Source organism: Triticum urartu, chromosome 1 (assembly GCF_003073215.2).
Source record: "Triticum urartu cultivar G1812 chromosome 1, Tu2.1, whole genome shotgun sequence".
Classification (NCBI taxonomy): domain Eukaryota; kingdom Viridiplantae; phylum Streptophyta; class Magnoliopsida; order Poales; family Poaceae; genus Triticum; species Triticum urartu.
In genome coordinates this window covers 366254717-366276331 of record NC_053022.1, presented here as the reverse complement: position 1 = coordinate 366276331, position 21615 = coordinate 366254717, and the positions used below count along the sequence as shown (strand labels likewise).

At 48.9% G+C, this 21615-nt stretch overlaps 2 protein-coding genes and 1 non-coding gene across 4 annotated transcripts; 1 reads left to right on the top strand and 2 right to left on the bottom strand.

The window, feature by feature from the left end:
* Window positions 1-6798: 6798 nt before the first annotated feature.
* On the bottom strand, window positions 6799-9049 carry LOC125512697 (arsenate reductase 2.1). Its single transcript, XM_048677798.1, has 3 exons — window positions 8817-9049; window positions 8598-8736; window positions 6799-7182 (listed from the first exon to the last, which is right to left on the bottom strand). Exons 1-3 carry the CDS (start codon window positions 8897-8899, stop codon window positions 7012-7014), a joined length of 393 nt encoding a protein of 130 aa, XP_048533755.1. The 5' UTR covers window positions 8900-9049; the 3' UTR covers window positions 6799-7011.
* A 178-nt stretch (window positions 9050-9227) lies between these two features.
* LOC125533414 lies at window positions 9228-9387 on the bottom strand. Its single transcript, XR_007294290.1, has one exon. It is a non-coding gene; the product is annotated as a U1 spliceosomal RNA (small nuclear RNA).
* A 42-nt stretch (window positions 9388-9429) lies between these two features.
* LOC125512684 (E3 ubiquitin-protein ligase RFWD3-like) lies at window positions 9430-20514 on the top strand. 2 transcript variants are annotated; one of them, XM_048677778.1, is made up of 13 exons: window positions 9434-9902; window positions 10761-10839; window positions 10949-11038; window positions 11112-11156; window positions 17232-17267; window positions 17570-17623; window positions 17703-17804; window positions 18111-18221; window positions 18662-18792; window positions 18886-18925; window positions 19320-19382; window positions 19469-19650; window positions 19741-20514. In XM_048677778.1, exons 1-13 carry the CDS (start codon window positions 9622-9624, stop codon window positions 20237-20239), a joined length of 1713 nt encoding a protein of 570 aa, XP_048533735.1. In that variant the 5' UTR covers window positions 9434-9621; the 3' UTR covers window positions 20240-20514. The 2 variants fall into 2 exon arrangements, with proteins under 2 accessions (XP_048533741.1, XP_048533735.1); XM_048677784.1 differs by lacking the exon at window positions 11112-11156 and having other exon boundaries at window positions 9430-9902.
* Window positions 20515-21615: the final 1101 nt, after the last annotated feature.

The following is a 21615-nucleotide window of genomic DNA, read 5'->3' as shown; positions in this document are numbered from 1 at the left end:
GAAATGTTGCTTGTATTCCTCCACAGTACTAGTCTGTTTGAGCATCATCAGGTCTTTCATCTTTTGCCGATACACATTCGCATCAAACTCTTGCAAAATCGCTGCACAGAATTGGTCCCAAGTGTGTAGAGCACCTGTTTGCTTAAATGCTTGGTACCAGTGGGCGACATTGTTTGTTAGATACAGCGAGGCCGACGTAACCTTAAAACTGTTGGGTATATTGTAGATCCTAAAGAACGCCTCACACTTATCAAGCCAAATCCTCACATCAGACTTGTCAAACCTAGGGAAGTCCATCTTAGGCATCCATGGGCACTTTGTTGTATGTTCCTCTTCTACAGGTAGCACAGGAGTAGGAAATCCGACGGGTTTGATTGGTACCTAAACTGGATGCGGCGGAGCACGATTGGCAGAACCAGGGCCAGCCCCCAGTATGCCATCCGACACCTCCGATGCCGTTGGCGACGAACTCTCGCCCATCGCGTGCTGCTTCCCCATCTGAATCGCATGGAACTGTGTCTGCTATACCTGCCCCAGTGTGTTGTAGGAGAGGTCAACCTTGACCTGAACTTGATCCAACCGCACTGACTGCTCAGAGATCTTCGTGTCGAGAGCGTCAAGTTGCGCACAGATGCCGTCCACCGCTTCCCACTTGCTCTGGGCCGCACGTAGCTCGGCGAACTCCTTGAGCATCCACTCCTGGAATGCCTCCATCTCGTCCGCGATGAAGCGCGTCTGTTGGTTGGGCTTGAAGGTCGTCATTGTCGCGGATTTCCCCGAATCAACCCACCTCAGGTCAGGATTTACGCAGATCGAACCCTAGGGTGATCCGCCACCGTCGCCTCGGATTTGCTGGGTACGAGACGGGGAAAAAATTCGCAGCGCGGCGCGGCGGAGAGGACCGACGGCTCTGATACTAGACTATCACGACCGTGGGTCGGACCGAGTCGCCGGCGGTGAGGTAGCTACAGAGAGAGGCAAGGGAGCGCGGCCATGGTGAGGAGAGGAGAAAGGTAGCACGGGAGAGGATAAGAGCAGAGAGGACGAGAGAGACAAGCGAGAGGCTGAGAATGATTTCAATTCAAACTTGACGATCTACAGCGTCCCTCGCTTGCTTATAAACTGCGAGCCCACACACACACCGACCCAGGACCAAGGCCCATGACTTGCAACACGACCCAATAAGACGAACACACTTGACCCATTCAAATCTTCCCGCTTACTTCAGGGCTCCTGCGTCACTTCTCGCGCCAGCCAGCTCTTCCTGAACCTGATGCCATCACCTCCGCACTTACACCTTCGCTCCCTGCCATCTCCTTCCTCCCGTGCTCTCTCTCCCTTCATCCGGTTTCTCTCTCTCTTACCTTCTCCCTCTCCAGGACCTCCAAGATGCCATGTTCATGCATTTAATATCTCACAGACTATGCATCATATGTAAAAACTTCATATATGTAAAATGCTTGGAATTTCACTTACTTTCATATTCTACAACTTTTATCCATGTTAAAAATGTTTAAAATTGTTGTTTGCATTAATTTGCTCATATGCCATGCTAAGACGATTATTTCATTACTAAATAATCGTAGCTCTGAATTAAATAAACTTTATATGTAAATGGGGTGGAAAAATGCATAGATTAACATGGTGGCATTACTTTGCATGGTTAAGAACTCTAAAATTGTGTTTAGGGCAGAACAGTACCAAATTCGAATCTTGCATATGAGGATTTTCCGGAATTGTTGTTTGTTGTTTCCGTCCTCATTTAAACTTGCCTAGATAGGTAGTTCATGTATGTTCACCCTCTTGCCATGTTAACCAACATTTAACATTGTCTTGTTCATAAACGAGAGTGAACTAAATATTTGAATGTGGTGTTTAGTCAATATGCAACTCGTTGCATACTGAGCTCCACTTAATTTGTAGTATTGTTTGTTGCACTTTACCATGTCATGCCTCATTAAACCAGACATGCATCATACTTGATTGTGCATCATGCCATGTTTATGTGATGGTTGTTTACTATGTTGTTTGCTTCTTTCCGGTGTTGCTTCTTCTTGATAGTTCCGGTAACATTGCAATTGTGAGGATCCGTTCGACTACATTGGTTCATCTACTTCATGGACTCGTTCTTCTTCCTAGCAGGATTTCAGGCAAGATGACCGTCACCTTGGACCTCACTACTATCTTTGCTATGTTAGTTGTCTCGATGCTATCGCTATGTCGCGCTACCCACCACTTGTTTATCAAGCCTCCCAAATTGCTGTGATAGCCTCTAACCTTTTTCGCCGTCCTAGCAAATAGTTGTTTGGCTATGTTACCGCCCTGTTTAGCCCCTCTTATAGCATTGCTAGTTGCAGGTGCAGTTGCAGGTTGTTCCGTGTTGGGACATGGATATCATGGATATCTTGGGATATCACAATATCTCTTATTTAATTAATGCACATATATACTTGGTAATGGGTGGAAGGCTCGGCCTTTTGCCTAGTGTTTTGTTCCACTCATGTCGCCCTAGTTTCCGTCATACCGATGTTATGTTCCTTGATTTTTCGTCCCTAACACGATGAGGGTTTATGGGACCCTCTCGACAGTTCGCTTTGAATAAAACTCTTCCAGCAAGGCCCAACATTGGTTTTACCATTTGCCTAATAACAACTAAAAACTTGCATAGGGACCTGCCGGCCCCTGAGATCTCTTAATCAACCCCTCGGGCCAGTGCTCCTCATGAGTGTTGGCCCAACCTGTCAACCGACGGTGGCCGCTAGGGGTAACTCTGTGATTGGCCTACCAGAAGTTTGGACAATCCGGTCGTGGCCTAAGACGAGATACGCGTAGCTACTATTAGGGTGTCGGCACGCCAGGAGGTCTTGCTGGATTTGTTTTACCATTGTCGAAATGTCTTGTGCACCAGGATTCCGAGTCTGATCGGAGGGTCCCGCGATGGAGGATTGTCTCCGCGGATCGTGAGCTTGTCATGGGCTAAGTTGGGACACCCCTGCAAGGTTTAAACTTTCGAGAGTCATGCCCGTGGTTATGTGGTAGATGGGAATTTGTTAATATCCTGTTGTAGTGGACTTGAACTAAACTCAATTAAAATACACCAACCGCGTGTGTAATCGTGACTGTCACTTTTCGGGTGCGTTCGAGAAGAGAACACGGTTGGTTTATGTTTGAACATAAGTAGTTCAGGATCACTTCTTGATCATTACTAGTTTGCGACCGTTGCGTAGTTTATCATCTTACTCTTGTACTCGTAAGTTAGCCACCATACAATGCTTAGTGTTTGTTGCAACCTCACCACTTATCCATTCCATACCCATTAAGCTTTGCTAGTCTTGATACCCATGGTAATGGGATTACCGAGTCCTCGTGGCTCATAGATTACTACAACAACAGTTGCAGGTACATGTAATGCGATGATCTGATGCGAGTGCGATGCTTGATTGTTTGGAGTTCTTCTTCCGCTTCTTCTTCGATCAAGGGATAGGTTCCGGGTCGGGAGCCTGGGATTAGCAGGGTGGATGCCGTTCTTCTTTTTCATTTGATTCCATCCGTAGTCGGATCCTGCTCTTCTGTATGATGGTTGCTATGTATTGTTGCATCAATGTTGTAACTTGTGGCGAGTGTAAGCCTTTATCTTGTATTATCATCTATTCAGTACATGGTATGTTGTAATGATATCCACCTTGCCACGCGCTCGAAATGCGATTGTGCCCCGATCATGAATTCATCACGTGATTGGGATAGAATCGCATCTTGGGCGCTACAATGGACCAGAAGAGACCCTAGAAGGTTCAGGAGAAGGCCAAAAGAGCCATGAGGGAGCGACAAGCCCTAGGGGCGCGCCCCTAGGCTGGTGTGCCCCTCGTGGCACATCCAACCCTAAATCCACCTCTATAAATACTCAAATATTCCCCTGACATCAGATAGACACCGAAATACTTTTTCCGCCACCGCAAGTTCCAGAACCACGAGATCCCATCTAGAGGCCTTCTCCGGTACTCTGTCGAAGAGGGAATCGATCACAGAGGGGCTCTATATCAACCTTGTTGCCCTTTTGATGATGCTCGAGTAGTTTACCACAGACCTACGGGTCCATAGTTAGTAGCTAGATGACCTCTTCTCTCTTTTTGGAGATCTATTCGATGTAATGACTTTTTGTGGTGTGTTTGTTGCGATATGATGAATTGTCAGTTTATGATCAAATCTATTCATGAATATTATTTGAGTTATTTCTGAACTCTTTTATGCATGATTACTATAGTTTCGTATTTCTCTCCGATCTATTGATTTGGTTTGGCTAGCAAGATTGATTTTTCTTGCAATGAGAGAGGTGTTTTGTAATGGGTTCGATCTTATGGTGTTCAATCCCAGTGACAGAAGGGACATGACACGTATGTATCGTTTCTATTAAGGGTAAAAGGATGGGGTTTATTCATACTTAAGTTTATCTTGTCTACATCATGTCATCTTGCTTAAGGCGTTACTCCATTTTTTCATGAACTTAATACACTAGATGCATGCTGGATAGCAGCCGATATGTGGAGTAATAGTAGTAGATGCAGAATCGTTTTGGTCTACTTGTCTCGGACGTGATGCCATAATTTTTTGATTTTCTTTCAGTTGCCCAACAGTAATTTGTTTACCCACCGCATTGCTATTTTCAAGAGAGAAGCCTCTAGTGAAAACTATTGCCCATGGGTCTATCTTTTATTATATATTAAAATCAAAAATACCTTGTCGCGTTTTTCTTTTATTTATTTTATTTTCTATTTTTCCCGATCTATCTATCAAATACCATACAATTTAATCTTGCTCGTTACTGTCAAGGTATTGACAACCCCGTTGGGTTGCAAGGATTTGTTGTTTCTGTGCAGGTGCTGCTAACGAGTTGTTGCTTGGTTCTTCTACTGGATTGATAACCTTGGTTCTTAACTAAGGGAAATACTTATCTCTGCATCATCATCTCCTCTTCGGGGAAATCCCAACGTAGTTCACAAGTAGCATCCTCCTGCTAAGATAATACAATTTAGAAATGCTATCAACACTTAGCACAATCATGGGAAAGAATGAAAAGCATGCTTAGAAATTGCCCAAGTCATGGACTAGATGATTGGCTAATGCTTCATACTTTTATGCTGGACTTGATGTTATGACAAAGAATCTTTTAAATTCAGCTACAAATGGAACTTTTATGAACATGACTCAAGCAAATGCTAAAGCCCTATTGGACAACATGATGATAAACTATGCCCGATGGCATACTGAGAGAGCTCCAACATCAAAGAAGATAAACTCCATAGAGGAAGTTGGTAGCTTGTACGAGAAAATTGATATGATTATGTCTATGTTGTCCATGAAAAGTAATGGTTCTAGTTCCAATGATGTTTCTGTTTGTGATATGGTTGAGTAAAATAAAGACAATGTTGATGTCAATTTCATTGCTAGAAATAATTTCAACAACGATCCTTATAGAAACCTTTATGGGAACAACTATCCTAAGCCATACCCTTCAAGTAACAGTATGGTGAGAATCAAACTAAACCGAATGGGACGAGCTTGCAAGCTTCAGAAACGTATATAAAGGGGTTATTTTAGGAAAAGAAGTAGATGAGCACACTAATGTATTAAAAAAATTGGAACAAGTTGGTGCAATGAATGACAGTATAAAAAGGCTAGAGTAACAATCAACTCTTATTGGATCTTCTCTGTCAAATTTTTTTGGCACCCAAGCTATGCTTTTAGGTAGAATTGCAACAAAACTTATAAATGATGAGTTGACTTACCATCATGTTGATGAAGAATTGATCAAATGATTTTCAAATTCTTATGCTTCAGATTTGTTTTGTCTAGATGAATTAGTTAAGTTTAACAATATTCAAATGCCCGTCTCAGCTTTGAGGTCCTCTTATCTAGAAATGGAAAACATCTATGTATCAAATGATGAACAAGGTAATCAGACGTTATGCATGGTACGAGAGAGAGAGAGAGAGAGAGAGAGAGGGGAGGGAGGGAGGAGGGAGGGAGGGAGAGAGAGAGAGAGAGAGAGAGAGAGAGAGAGAGAGAGAGAGGAGAACCATGAATATGAAATTCTTGAGAAAAGCAGATTTGAAGAGGTTAAAACTTTATGCATTGATGACCCCACTGATTCAGAGGTTGTTGGATTTAATTATAACACCAGTAAATATATGTGTGAAGTTGTCTTATTTGATTGGGAGGAGAAATATAATAAAGAAGCTTTGATCCCTAGGAAGTTGGAAGATGGTTGGGAACCATCCATAAATATTAGCATTAATAACTTTACCTATGATGCTCGATTAGGTGCAAGTGTATCCATAATTTCTAAAAAGCCATATGATGCACTTGGATTAAAACCCCTTACTAAATGTGAACTTAATGTCCACTTGGCAGATAGCACCATAAAGAAACCAATTGGAAGGTTGAAGATATTCTTGTGCTTGCCAATATTAATTATCTCCATGTAGATTTTATTGTTACAGATATGAAACCTAACCCTCTATGTCCAATTATATTGGGAAGACATTTTCTAAGAACTGCAGGGGCAATAATTGATACGAAAGAATATAAAATTTCAATTCCCAACAAGGAAAAGCCTAGAACACTTTTCAAGAAAGAGAAATAAAAGTGATTATGAAATCATGTTGGGATTGCATAGCTCCATGTGAATGAAGAGGATAAAACTTGAACATTCTTCAAAAACTAACATGCCTAGTTCAAACGGTACAAGCATCTTCAGACTTCCCGGTACATTTTAAGGAGATTTTTCACGCAAGGTACGTATGCATGTAACAGTTTAGGTATACCGTATACATATATCATCTGAAAAAAGATGTCATGTATTTGTAAATGAAATGTTTCAAGACATGCCATTGCGGAATTCAATGGATTGTTATGCATCAACATATCAATGAGAAAGGACTAGCTCAGCAGCGATGCTGAATCGCAGATCATTCAAAAGCTGAGTAGAAATGGACCAGATGGTAGCCCAGAAGATCAAGAGCATGTGCCTTTGCAAGGAGCATCTTTGCAGTGGCACACGGGTTGGCCAGAAATCTCCCATCCATTGAACCCACGTTCAAGCACCATGATGTTCTTTATCCCCGAATCTTCCTTGGACTCTGATAGATAGTCTGAAAACATCCGAGCACAGGACGGACCTCGCACCTGGGGCGTGGTGACAGAACATGTAAGATGATAAACAAAAGATATGGTACAAAATAAAGAACATGGGATACCAAGATTTTATTTAATTCTTATCCTACCTATGTAAACAACCATATACTGAAATGCTATCACAGAATCAACATGATCGAAGATATGACTGACATACTAAGAAATGAACATCACTGGACAGTGGAAAAGAGTAAGTTCTAGAAGCATAAACTTAGATGGTACATTGGAACTAACTAAATGTAAACAAATGTCACACTAAAGCTAGTGTATGAAATCAGATGAATTAACGATGCCAACTACCTTTTATGTTAGAAGAGAACAATACAATTATAAAGCAAGAAACAGAACATGAACTTTTGCTCAAGACATGTTTTGCATCCAAGAACTCAGGTGTCTCAGGCTTGTCCATGCTCAGCTGATTGTACTTCTACTTTGCTCACTGTTACCCCCTTCGTGGTTAAGTCTGCGAGCTCACGTTAGATTTACCCCTCTGTTTCACATTTTGTACGTGTGGTTCTGAATCTCATCTTTTAGTTTCTGTACATTTGTGGTTACTACTGGCAAGGTGGGGACAAATGAAATATCCTAGGCTTGAACCACTAATATATATGGATGCACGCAGGCAACCCGCGAACCTGCATACAATTATGCAGAGAGTCAACTTAGTGTAATTTCTGATTTGACATTAGCATAAAGCTGACTTTTGATACATATCTGCAGGCTTTCGCTGGTTTGCACTTTATCCAACACGGAAAATATCCACAAAAAGAATATCCAGACACCCCTTCAATAAGCACAAAATGTTTTATCGGAGGTATGTTCCAGGTAGAAGAGGTGGGTGAAATTTCTTCCAGGGAATTCATTAACATGAACTTTCACAAAGCAGAAACAATTGAAGGGAATTCATTAACAGGAACATAACTAACTAGAGTTTTGAAACAAACTACGACAGACATTAACCGTATAGAAAGGCGCCTTAACGACAACCGAAAATGGCCTGATTGTTGATTCAAATCCTCAAGTGTCTAAAACTGAACCTAGGGTTCGAGCAAGCAGCATTTTAACACACAAAGCAGCACATGCGCATCCCTTAATTCCAACAAAGTCACAGGGCTTCAAAGTTAACCAACGCGCTAATTAACTAGGAGAGAAGAAGACCGGATGAAAATTTGGCCAAGGTTAACCAACGAGCTAGTAACCACGATTGCATAATCTCAATTGTCACCCGACCACATGCCCGTAGAAATCTGTAGTGAATCAAGAACGCGCGATAGGAGACCCGGTCGATTGCGCAGTGCTGTGTGTGTGTGTGTTGAGAATCTGATTTCCTTGTATTTCGACAAGGCAAGTAAACTGTCGACAAAGGGGAACTGGTTCTAGAGACGAGAGGAGGCGGGGATCTTCACCTGGCTGAGCGCGCAGTGGAAGACGAGGGTGTCCTTGCCGCTGGTGGCCTGCACGAGCTCCGGCAGCCGCGCCGCGAAGCTGCCGCTGGCGAAGTGGTGCGACCCCGCGATGTGCGCCTGATAGCTCCTCTCCTCATCCCTTCCGAAAAAGCAATCATCAGTTCCCAAATCGGCGCGGTGGCGGAGGGCGCGCGCGGCCCCGGCGAGGTCTCCTGTTACCTGACGTCGATGACGGCCACCCGGTTCCCCCGCGCCATGGACACCAGCTTCGCCGCCGACACGTACGACACGCTTCGCGCCATCCCCGAATGAATCCTCCAAATCAAATCCTCCTCCCTCCGTACGCTTTTGGATTGAGATCCAAGAAGACCTAAATATTTCTGCAGAATTTCGCTTTCTTTCTCTTCAAGAAATTCGCACTTTATTCTACTTTCTGTATGCAATGAAAAGAAAGAGAAAACAACAGCAAATACAGGAATAATACCTCTTGGACTATAAAGAAATTTGTGAATCTTAGGAACGAGGTCTAAAGGACGAAAAGATAATTTTACAGGGACATTTGAAAACCCAAAATATAACCACGTACAAAGCAGCAGGTCTCAAGGACCAAAATTTAATTTTAAAGAATTGGCAGGGGCCGCGCGAACGCGTACCCTCTCTACCATAAATTACGACGTTTACTCTCCCACTGAGGGAGATGATAGGCCAACGCGCCCACCAAGTACAATGTGGGCCATTGACCTAGGCCACGGGCCTTCTTGATCGCAACCAGCTCCGCCAAGCGAGGTGGTACTAAACATCTCGACCCCCGCTGCCACCGCTGCCGCAGCGCGTAGGGCGCCGGTGCGTTGCTTCCTGGGCTGCTGGATGTTTCACGAGGCCTGTAACTGCGAGAGCCCACGGGCCCCGAAAACCTCCTCGCGCGCAACCTTTTCCGTCGCCGGCGCCACCGCTTCCGAAAATTTCCCTCCTCTCTCTCTCTTTCCGTGCCACTCCCCAATCCGTTCTCCAATCCCACTCCCCTATGCCGGCGTCCGGGACGCGCTCCCGGGGCCGGCCGCCGCAGCCGGTGGAGGAGGGGGCGCGCGACGAAGAAGCGCCGGTGGAGGAGGCGGGCGAGCTCGGCACCGACGGCGATGCGGCGGTTCGTGCGTTACCGGCTCACCCGGTGAGCTCTACCAGCTCGGGTGATGAGGATGGGGAGGAGGCGGGGGATGGGGATGATGAGGACGCGGAGGGGCCGCTCCTCCCCAGCTGCCCCGTGTGTATGAATCCGTGGACCGCCGATGGCGAGCATCGCGTAAGGTGAGAGGGAATTGTGCCGTGATCTGGTGGATTTACTAGGTAGACCCGTGTGCTGTGTGGTTCTAGTTCTAGATTGCTTGGTACTGCTGCCGCGGTTCCTTAGTTTCGTTGCTCTGCGGATTAGCAGAGACCACATGGTAATTGTGCTGTGTTTCCCCCTTAAAACTTGGAGCTGATGTGATTTCAGTGTAGTGGATGGACTGGAGGTTCATTCTTTAGGCGATGCCGCAGGTTTACTGTGGCACATGTTTGACTCATAAGCTACAGTGTTGTCATATTGGACTGAATGTCCATTAATGTAGGATTGTTATGTGGTGTTGTAACTTGATTATTCATGAAACATGTGAAGGGTCATGAAATTATTCATCTTTGTTTTGTTTTTGCTTGTTGTTTAGGATGTAATGTCTAGTGATCCGATCAAAATTTGTGAACCAGCTCCTCCCTGTCACACTGTGTTTTGCTTGGTGAGTAGCAGACGAAGATAATCTTGCCGAGTTAAGATTGTCTCTGATTGTAAGTGGGTCACCTAAGTTCTAGGTTTTCAATAGTTTAAAGCTGGGCCATGGCCTTTGATCTAAAATGGGCCATCGAATTTGCTAACGACGCAGAAACTGCAATATTGCACTTACTATGCATCTTTGAGCCTTTTGATTATTTGAATTTTGTATCCAGGGGGTACCCCTCAAAAAAAATCCAGGGGGGGGATGAACCTCATTTATTCTTTGAACCTGTTTCTAGTTTTTTATTTGCTGGTTTTGTGGCATAGACCTATGTTTTGAACTCATTATTTGTAGCCCCCAAAATAACTCATCTTGACAGAAATCTTGAATTGCTAACTATATGATACTCTACTTGTAGTTGCATTCCTTGTGGGCATGTCTATGGCAGATCTTGCTTAGAAAAATGGTTAGCACAGTGTGGGAAGAAAAGTGCCACGGTATGCTGTCAAGAACTCCTAGTTTAGAATCACATCTTTAAGTGAATTGCACACTCTTATTGGGAGAAATACGTCTCAGTGACCATGGTTGTTGTTATTATTTAATCAGTGTCCTCAGTGCGGCAAGATGTTTAGACAAAAGAACATTATCAACCTCTATGCACCAGAGATTGTTGTTCCAAATAATGATCTTGAAAAGGTTAGTTTTTCTTTTTTTACTTTTCCATGGATATATTTCTGACCATGTACTGAAGCTTGTTTGGTTTATACAGCAAGTATTGTCACTGAGAGATAAAAATGAATTTCTTGAGAATCAAGTAAGCTACTTCCTTTTCAGAATCCACTTTTTTTTGCTTCAAACTGATATTAGGACTTATGAACACTCTTTCCCATTGACATGTTCACTGAATGTAAGATATTATGAGTCACATTACTAAGAAGGATATTTGTACTTCTGTTATTCTGTATGAACACTAATTACACCTATGAATCAAGAAATCCTGGTGATAAGACTACAAGTACACTTTGTCGCTTAAGGCAGCAAAGAATAATAAAAGGATTAAAAGACAAAATGGATAACAAACTATTACCAAAATCTTCAAGTGCAAATAAAAGTCAAACGGATTATGGATACAAAAAGGGAAACTCAGATGGAACCTGAGTGAATCATCGGCGGTTGCCCCTCTTTGCTAAACTGTTACTCCCTGCCTGGTTCAGCAAGTGCCTGATTACTCGCTTTTTAGTTGATTCTGTAGCTTGTGTGGTAGGACTAGGGTTCCTACCAGGCCTCCAGCGCAGATTGTATGGGCAAGGAGGAGGGGGACGAGGGCTGGAGCGGGCGCGCCGGCGGACAGGCGCCGTCGCGGCTAGGGTTCCGGCTCCTCAGGGAGCCGGGCAACAGAAGATTATAATATCTTTATTGCTTGATCTCAACGGTGTCTTACAACTAGTATTTATAACTTTAGCCTAAGATAACTTGCCTAAGATAACGTGCCTAAGATAACTTGTGGGCCAAGCCCCTAATACTAATGCCCGGTGGGCCTCTTCCTAGTATAGACCAAGCCGGTCATAACATCTCTCCCCGCCTGCGCAAACAGCTTGTCCTCGAGCTGAAAGTCTGGATAGTGTTGGCGAAAATCCTCACGCTGCTCCCAAGTAGCCTCCTCCTCCGGAAGGCCCGCCCACTGAACGAGGACGAACCAGATGCCACAACGGAGCTGTGCCTGCAACACCTTTGCCGGCTCTGGAAGAATGCGACCATCGGCGGTTGGCGGAAGCGCCGGAGGAGCCGCCGGTGGCTCGCCACGAAAAGGCTTGAGCAGCCCCACATGGAAGACGTCCTGGATGCGAGCGCGGGCTGGAAGCTGAAGACGATAGGCCACCTTCCCAATGCGCTCCAAGATAGGGAAGGGCCTGGCGTAGCGAGGCCCGAGCTTGCGCTTGGCGCGCGGGTCAAGCGACTGCGTAGAGCGGTGGAGAAGACGCAGCCACACCCAGTCACCCACCGCGAACTCCGCCTCGCGGTGATGGTCGTCGTAGTAATGCTTGGCCAGCTGCTGGGCCTGAAGGAGGCGCTGACGGACCTCAGCAAGCATCTCGTCGCGGGTGCGGATAAGGTCACCCGCAACCGCTGTCCGAGCCGTCGCCGGGTCCACCGGTAGTATAGGCGGGGGTGGTCGACCATAGACCACCTCAAACGGCGTAGCGCGCAGGGCGGAGTGATAGGAGGTGTTGTAGCAGTACTCCGCCCAAGAGAGCCAGTCCACCCAAGCGCGAGGCCGATCACCTGTCACACAACGCAAATACATGGCAATGACCTTGTTAACCACCTCGGACTGACCGTCTGTCTGAGGATGGAACGCCGTACTCAGGCGGAGCTGGACACCCGCCATCCTGAAGAGGTCGCGCCAGACATGGCCCGTGAACACTGGGTCCCGATCACTGACGATCGAAGCAGGGAACCCGTGTAGACGGACAATGCCGTCGAAGAAGGCCCGGGCCACGGACGCCGCCGTGTACGGATGGCCGAGCGCGATGAAGTGGGCGTACTTGGAGAAGCGGTCGACCACCGTGAGGATGACCGACTTGCCGCCCACCTTGGGGAGGCCCTCGATGAAGTCCATGGAGATATCCGCCCAGACCTGAGACGGCACCTCCAAGGGCTGAAGTAACCCAGCCGGCCGCAGGGTCTCCGTCTTGTTGCGCTGGCATGTCTGACAAGACCGAACCCAGTCGCGGACCAGGGCGCGATCGCCAGGGATGTAGAAGTCGGCGCGAAGACAATGGAGGGTTTTCTGCACACCCTCATGACCTGCCGAGTGGGCGAGCTGTAACACCTGGTGACGGAGATCATCATGCGCCGGAACAAAGATCCGACGCCATGGAGAAGCAGTCCGTCAGAGAAGCGCCACGGTACAGCGCGATGTCGGAGTCGATGACGGGACAGCGCGTCGGCCACGGTGTTAAGGCGGCCCGTCCGATACTCGACGGAGAAGTCGAAGCCGAAGAGCTTGCTGATCCACTGGTGTTGTGGCACGGTCGACAGCCGTTGGTCCAGCAAGAACTTCAGGCTGTAGTGGTCCGTGTGAATGTGGAAGGACCGTCCCCACAAGTACGGCCGCCAATGACGAACGGCCTGCACAAGGCCAATGAGCTCCCGCTCGTATGCCGCCAGCTTGAGATGGCGAGGAGCGAAAGGCCGGCTGAAGAAGGCGAGGGGTCCATCGCCCTGATGAAGCATGGCGCGAAACCAGCGCCCGAGGCGTCACGGTCTACCATGAACGGGCGGTCGAAGTCGGGCATATGGAGGACGGGGCCCGTCGTGAGGGCCCCCTTGAGGGCCTCGAACGCCGTCGTCGCCTCGTCGTCCCAAGCGAAAGCGTCGCGGCGAAGCAACCGCATGAGGGGCGCCGCGATGAGCCCGAACTCCCGGATAAATTTCCGGTAGTAGCCGGCGAGGCCGAGGAACCCGCGGAGAGCCTGCGGCGAGCGAGGTGTCGGCCATGCGGAGACGGCCGCCACCTTGTCGGCGTCCATAGCCACCCCGTCGGCAGAGATGACATGGCCGAGGTAGGCGACGGTAGGTGTCCCGAACGAGCACTTCGAGCGCTTAAGGTGGAGGTGGTGCGCCCGAAGCTCGTTGAAGACGATGGCGACGTGCTGGAGGTGCTCAGCCCAGGTGGCGCTGTAGATAAGAATGTCATCAAAGAAAACAAGCACAAACCGCCGTAAGTAGGGCCGGAGGACGTCGTTCATCAGGGCCTGGAAAGTCGCTGGGGCGTTGGCGAGGCCGAAGGGCATCACCAAGAACTCGAAGTGGCCATGGTGGGTGCGAAACGCCGTCTTGGCGATGTCGTCTGGATGCATACGCACCTGATGATAGCCTGACCGGAGATCGAGCTTGGTGAAGAAGCGCGCCCCATGGAGCTCATCCAAGAGCTCGTCGACCATCGGTATAGGGAACTTGTCCTTGAGCGTGAGCTCGTTCAGGGCGCGGTAGTCGATGCAGAAACGCCAAGTGCCGTCCGACTTGCGGACGAGCAACACCGGGGCGGTGAAGGGTGACGTGGAGATCCGGATGATGCCCGCGGCGAGCATCAGGGCACACTAGCGCTCCAACTCATCCTTTTGCAGCTGAGGGTAGCGGTAGGGCCGAACCGCCACAGGAGGGGTACCCGGCATGAGGTGGATATGATGGCCGTACACCCGGGCGGGCGGAAGACCCCGTGGCTCGTCGAAGAGGTTGCTGTGCTGCTGCAGAAGGGAATCCAGCAGGGGTTGCTCGGCCTCCGAGGACGCGGCGACCAGCTGGAGATGGGGCACGGCCGGCGCAGCGCCCCCAAGGCCGTCCCATCGGACGCGGCGGCCCAGCCGCCAGAACGTCATCGTGAGCGCGTCGAAGTCCCATAGGATGGGACCGAGGGTCCGTAGAAAATCCACCCCGAGGATGAAGTCGAAGCAGCCGAGGTCGATCCCTGCACATGTAATGGAGAAGTGTTCGCCACCAATGGAGATGGGAACGTCATGGACGAGCCCATGACACCGGAGGCGATCGCCGTTCGCCACCGTGATCCGCAGGCGCTCCCCGCCCGTCGTCGGAAGGGCTAGCCGACGCATGGTCGCCTCGGGCAAGAAGTTATGGGTGGAGCCAGTATCCAGCAGGGCCACCAGCCGCTCGCCATGGATCGTCACCGGCAGCAGCATGGTCCGCCCGCCACGGATGCCGGCGAGGGCGTGGAGGGAGACGACGCACGCCGTCGCCGTGGGATCCGCAGGCGTGTCCGCGGCCGCCTCAGGTGGTGGTGTCGCGTCGGTCGAGTCGTCCGCCTCGGTGTAGTCGACCGTCTCCAAGTAAAAGAGGCGGGGGCAGACATGGGTCGGCGTGTAGGGCTCATCGCAGTTGAAGCAGAGTCCCTGACGGCGACGCTCCTGCTGCTCGGCCGGTGACAACCGGCGGAAAGTCCGTGTGGTGGCCGGGGGCGTGGTTGTCGCGGCTGGAGGAGGCCGGCCCGGTGCTGGAGGAGTTGGCGCTGGTTGACTGGGCTGGCGGCCGCCCCGTCCGGGCTGTTGCTGCAGTGCCTGGGCCCGCTGCTCGAAAGCTCGGGCGTAGTACATGGCCGTCTGGAGGTCGGGGGGATCCCGGAGCTCGACGTCCACGCCAAGATGGCCCGGCAGACCGCCCACAAATAACTCGGCACGCTGAATCCCAGAGACGCTCGGTGCGTGGCACGCCAGGGCCTGGAAGCGGTCGGCGTAGTCCTGAACCGTGGAGGTGAACTGTAAATGGCCGAGGTGCCGCCAGGCGGCTCCCGCGGATAGGAGGCCCGAACCGGAGAAGACAGAGCTCCCGGAAGCGCTCCCACGGTGGCATGCCGCCCTCGTCCTGCTCGAGGGCGTAGTACCAGGTCTGCGCCGCGCCGCGGAGATGATAGGACGCGAGCCAGGTACGATCCGAAGCGAGCGTCCGCTGCCCGCGAAAGAACTGCTCGCACTGGTTGAGCCAGTTGAGAGGGTCCTCCGTGCCCTCGTAGGTGGCGAAGTCCAGTTTGAAGCGAGGGGGTGTCGGACCGCCGTGCCCGGGGGTGGCTGCAGTCGGCGGTAGCGAGTGTGCTGGGTCGGGGATCTCCGGGGCGTAGGTCGCCGAGCCGGAGGGACGGTCAAACCGGAGGGAGGGCGTCGGGTGCTCCGGTGCCGTGGTATACACCGGGGCTGGCGACGAGCCGGCCGCCCACGCGGGAATTGGCGATGGCGATGGCGATGGCGGAAACTGCACCTGGTGCAGGGGCCGACCTGTGGGCCTGGGCACGGGTGGTTATGTAGTCGACGGTGGCGGCGCCTGGAGGAGCTGCGGCGCCGCAGCCAGCGTCGAAGTAGCCGGCGGGGGCGCCTGGAGAAGCTGCTGGGAGGGGTCCCCCAGCGGTGCGGTGGCGGTCGGCCACACGGGCCAAGGGTTCCCCGTGGTCGGGTAGTGCTGCAGCAGCAGCGGCGGCAGGGGCGGCCCTCCGTAGGATGACTGGAAGGCCGGGGCGGCCCACGGAAGCGGTGGCGGCGCTCGGCGAGGTAGAGGCTGATGCCTTTGACCGCCTGGACGAGCTCCCGAAGGGTGCCCGAGACCTCCTCGGGCGAGAGGATGGGGGGCGGCTCTGCCGCGGTGGCGGTCGGCGCTGTCGGGGTGGCCGTCCCGGATGTGAGCGCCGGCATGGACGCGGACGGGGCTAGCGGCAGCGTAGGTGAGGCGGTGGTGTTTGGCAGCGGCGGCGGTGATGGAGGAAGCGACATGATCGAGCTGGTATCTCTGAATACCAAATGATAGGACTAGGGTTCCTACCAGGCCTCCGGCGCAGATTGTATGGGCAAGGAGGAGGGGGACGAGGGCTGGAGCGGGCGCGCCGGCGGACAGGCGCCGTCGCGGCTAGGGTTAGAGGCGGCGGCGGCTAGGGTTCCGGCTCCTCAGGGAGCCGGGCAACAGAAGATTATAATATCTTTATTGCTTGATCTCAACGGTGTCTTACAACTAGTATTTATAACTTTAGCCTAAGATAACTTGCCTAAGATAACTTGTGGGCCAAGCCCCTAAAACTAATGCCCGGTGGGCCTCTTCCTAGTATAGACCAAGCCGGTCATAACATTGTGCGTGCCTGGTCTTGAATGTTCACTTCTGCTATTGAATTCATCTCTTCCTGCCATTTCAGTTCAGTGTAAATGTGTTATGATTATTAATAAGCTTTGACATTTTTGTGAGAAATATGTTAATGTTCTGTTGTTGGGCACTTGGGCTATAGGCAACTGGCATATTCTCTTATCGTAACACTCCTATAAATATATTAAGTCACCACAAGGCATACGTTGCATATAGTTGTTATATAACCTAATACTTTTATGTTTTCATGCAGCAACAAAAATTAATTGAGGAGATAAAAGAATATAAGGTACATGCATAACTTCTCCGCTTTGGTAATGCTATTTAAAGTACGATCAATAGTTTCATTGTGTTACCATGCATACTATTTAAACTGAAAATCTAGTACGGCGATTGTTCTTAGTATTGCTGTGCAGATAAAAGCTTAACTCTCAGTTTATTCATCTTAACAAAGCCCTCCTGTGTATGTTTCCTTATTATAGTATATACTAAATTGCTAGTTTCTGACTGACCTCTCATGTGTCAGGAAATAAACCTTTTTGTTTAGCAGAGCCTCGTATTTGTTCACTTATGTTTTTATATGTCTTGCAGAGGCAGATTTTGCATCAGCAACGTCTAATAAATGAATCAAGCTCAAAGCGACAGGTAACATTACTCAAAAAAATAATTTTATTATCATTTATACAGTAGAGGATGCTAACGTTCTTTACAAACAATTATGAAGAAAATGGCTGAACAATCATCAGATGGAGCAATGATTGCAGAGTCACTTCCCTTACATAGAGCACACGGTGGCAGTAGCGATCTTTGCAAGTTTGTTCTCCAGGTTTATTTTATTTCGAGTGTTGCTTGATTGCCTCTTTCTGTTGTACATTAAACTTTATGGAGCAATCTTGAGAGTTATTTTCTAGTGACATTTGGTTGTGCTTTATAAAGGATCATGCAATATGATTAAATCTACCATTTGCATGCCTTTGTAACTTGTTTGTCATGCCAAGTTTGGGCCCGAAAGGGTCATATAATCTTTTGATCCAATTTGTTTTTCTGTTCCTGACTTCGTTCTCACATAAAAAACATAACCACTCATTCGCGTAAGGCACCATGTTCTGAAGTTGCTTACTATATGTTGTAGAATGAGTTTGTCCTGGATGGAGCTCGAGTCATGGGCATAGATGCATCCAGCCAGATTATAGTAGCTTCTGGAAGGGCTCCTGGAGTTAGTGCTGAACATGTCCTTACCAAGGTACAGATTACAAACTACTCCCTCCGTTCCTAAATACTCCCTCCGTTCCTAAATATTTGTCTTTCTAGACATTTCAAATGACTACTACATACGGATGTATGTAGACATATTTTAGAGTGTAGATTCACTCATTTTGCTTCGTATGTAGTCACTTGTTGAAATGCCTAGAAAGACAAGTATTTAGGAACGGAGGGAGTATAAGCCTTTTTAGAGATTCCTCTATGGACTACATACGGAGTAAAATGAGTGAATCTACAGTCTAAAATAGTCTATATACATCCGTATGTAGTCCGTATTGAAATCTCTAAAAAGACTTATATTTAGGAATGGAGGGAGTAGATGTGTTGCTTAATGATTGAAGACTGAGTTATGCTTCTTGGTTCACATTTTGGTTGTTTATTCGTAGTCACCTTATGTATCTGCACTCATAATTTCGACAGATCTGCATGTTCTCTAGACAGGAAACGAAAGTACGCCTTCCGCCTAACACTAAAGCTGTCAGGGATATTTGTATAACTCCTGGGGGCCTTGCTATTTTTGCATCTCTTGGCAGGAAATTGTCACTTCTCAGGTCTGCCTGCAACATATGTCAGTTCAATCTCTCACTGTTTTATTTTAACATATTTTAACTAACTTTTACTTTTGTGCGATATGCATATCACAGCATGACAACCAACAATGTTGTCCTTCATTATGATCTACCGGTGATTCTTTGAACTTGAAGTTCACAAATTTTGCAAGTACATTTATGTTCTCCATACATTGACTAAAACAATGCTCCCCAACATTTTGTTCACCTGATTCCATTTGTGATTAACTTCATTATAAGTATATATATTTTTTAAATTACACTCCCTCCGTCCGAAAAAGCTTGTCCTGAGGGAGTAGATGGTGTGTTTGCTTGAGGGTGTGGGTTTCCAGAAGGCTTTCCGTTTATTTTTGGTTCTTATAGCTCTTTATGTCGTGTATGTTAAAATGCAGCAGGTGTTCACTACAACATACGTACTGAATATATGCTTTCCAGTTACAACTTTGTTTTGTGAACTACTTGAATGGTCTATCCTGGCCTGCTAATTTTTGTATTTTAATACAATGCAGGCTCCAGGCTGGTCCTGTTCAGGGGATCAAACTGGCCCCAACCACGTATATGCTGGATTACAGGTGGCTACTCAAAATCTCTTATGATTCCTTCTGAACCTTTTGTGCTATTTGAAAGGGTGACAAGAAACTTCTGTTGAATTTTACAGAATGGCATGCTTTTGGTCTTTGATACCCGCCAAACTAAAGGACCACTGCACTCCTTGAGTGGTCTATCTACAAACCCAGTTCATACAATCCACTCTGTCGTAGATGATAACGGTTCCACGAATATCATCTCTGCTTCTTCCATAGGACCCTGCATTTGGGATGTAGATGGCAATGAAAACAGGTACTTTGCAGTTCTTAAAAGCTCTTACTGATTCTGCCGGTGCCTATGGTATGTGCAAATGTACATATTAAACGTTGGTCATTTTTCCAGGCCAAATTTGCTTACCGGGATGGAAAACCAAGGGGTCTGCATATCCCTTGCATGTGCCGCTCCATCAAGTGATCTGATTGTGGCTTCCTTCCGTCCAAGGGTCGAGTTTTCGGGCGACGGCAGTGCATCTCAAATGGGTATATCACAATCACCAACGCTCTCCGGTTCTGGAAAGCTCGGGTGCCACGCTCTCCTAAGGAGGACGAGCAGCACATCCTTCGTGAAAGAGCAGATCTGCAATGGCAACGTGAGTGAGCTGCGGATGTCGAAGTCTGCAATCATACCCTGCAGCGGAACCGGCCAACACCTCTTTGCCTATGGCGATGAGTCACTGCGCGGAGTCCGCACATGGCGGCTGCCTTCGTTTCAGCTGTTCGCTGATCTCAGGCCGCACCACCAACCGATCCTCGACCTGAGGTTTGCGGAGAGCACCACCGGGGAGAAGTACCTTGGGTGCTTGAGCGAGGAGAAGCTGCAGGTCTTCAGAATTAGGTCGTAGCAGACGAGACCCAGTCACTGATCACTGATCCTTCATTCGTTGTAACGCTTCACTAGTTTTGTTGTACTGGCATGAACAGGTCTTCCTCTGTACAGTATTCTCTAGACCACACATCTTAGCGCACAAATCAACGTTTTTAGGAGATGAAACATTGACATGTATGATTTGCTAGTCTTGTGATAAATGAGATTCAAATGGGATGATGCCTTGTATGCATATTACGCTGACATTTTTCCAACTTCTTTTCATCATAATCAATACTACCAATTACTACACTTTTTTTTTTGAAGTCACCGGGGGGGGGGGGGGGGGGGGGGGGGGGGGGGGGGGGGGGGCGGAAGGATCCCCACCTGAATATATTCAATCGAATTTGCCTAGAAGCCTCGTGGCTCCATACAAAATAGATTCAAATGAACCAGAGTACACGGGAAAAACATGAGAAGAGATGCAACCGAAAACACACACACCTCCAGCAGAACCACCGGAAGACCCGCCAAGGAAAGGGCACACAGGGAGAAGGCCTTTCGACAATCCGAAGCTGGACGCACCAACACCACCGACCGCCATCACAAATCTCATCAGCACAACCCGCCAGGAGGAGGACCTCAACTTACATCTTCATCTGACCAAGCAAGGAGAGCCTTGAACGTTGGCCGTATGGTCGCCACCCAACAACACCCAGCAGAGGTAGAGGTGTCATATGGGAACGAGGTGATCCATTGAGTAGGATAACGACCCCTAACCCGGCTTCGGATGAAAATCAGAACCAATCCAGAGCAAGGCTGAGCCATGATCTCGCATACAGAGCACCACCTCCTCGCCAACAAAGCACAAACCACCATCAGCGCCAAGCCGGCCGCACCACCAAAATCGTCAAACCCGCAGCGAGCAGCCACCACAGAGACCAACCGAGCCTCCCCCCCAGATGATGCCTTCAAGAAGGGATGCGACACAATGTGCGCTGCCATCGTCCGTTCCAAACGGACTTGGAACATGGGTTTCCCTTGGGATGTGAAGGGGTAGTCACCATGACAGCACCGCCTCCAAGGAGGTTAGCGGCACCCACAAGCGTCGTCGACGCCGGCTCCGGCAGGAGCGGGGCTTTCGCCCAAATGAGTATACCACCTCCAATAAGCATCGAATTGATCTCATAGCACCGCTCACTGCACCACCACAGAGAAGGGCCACTGCAGCCCCATCGCCACACATGACCAAATCCGGGTCGCCGCAGGCCAGATCCGACAGGATCCAACTTGCCCACCGCCGCTCCCCACCGGATCGGGCCAAGCCGAAGCCGACAGGCGCGCCGTCCACGCCAGCGCCGCCAGAAGGCAGAACCACAAGCCAGAGCGGACGACGGCGCCTCAGGGAAGGGT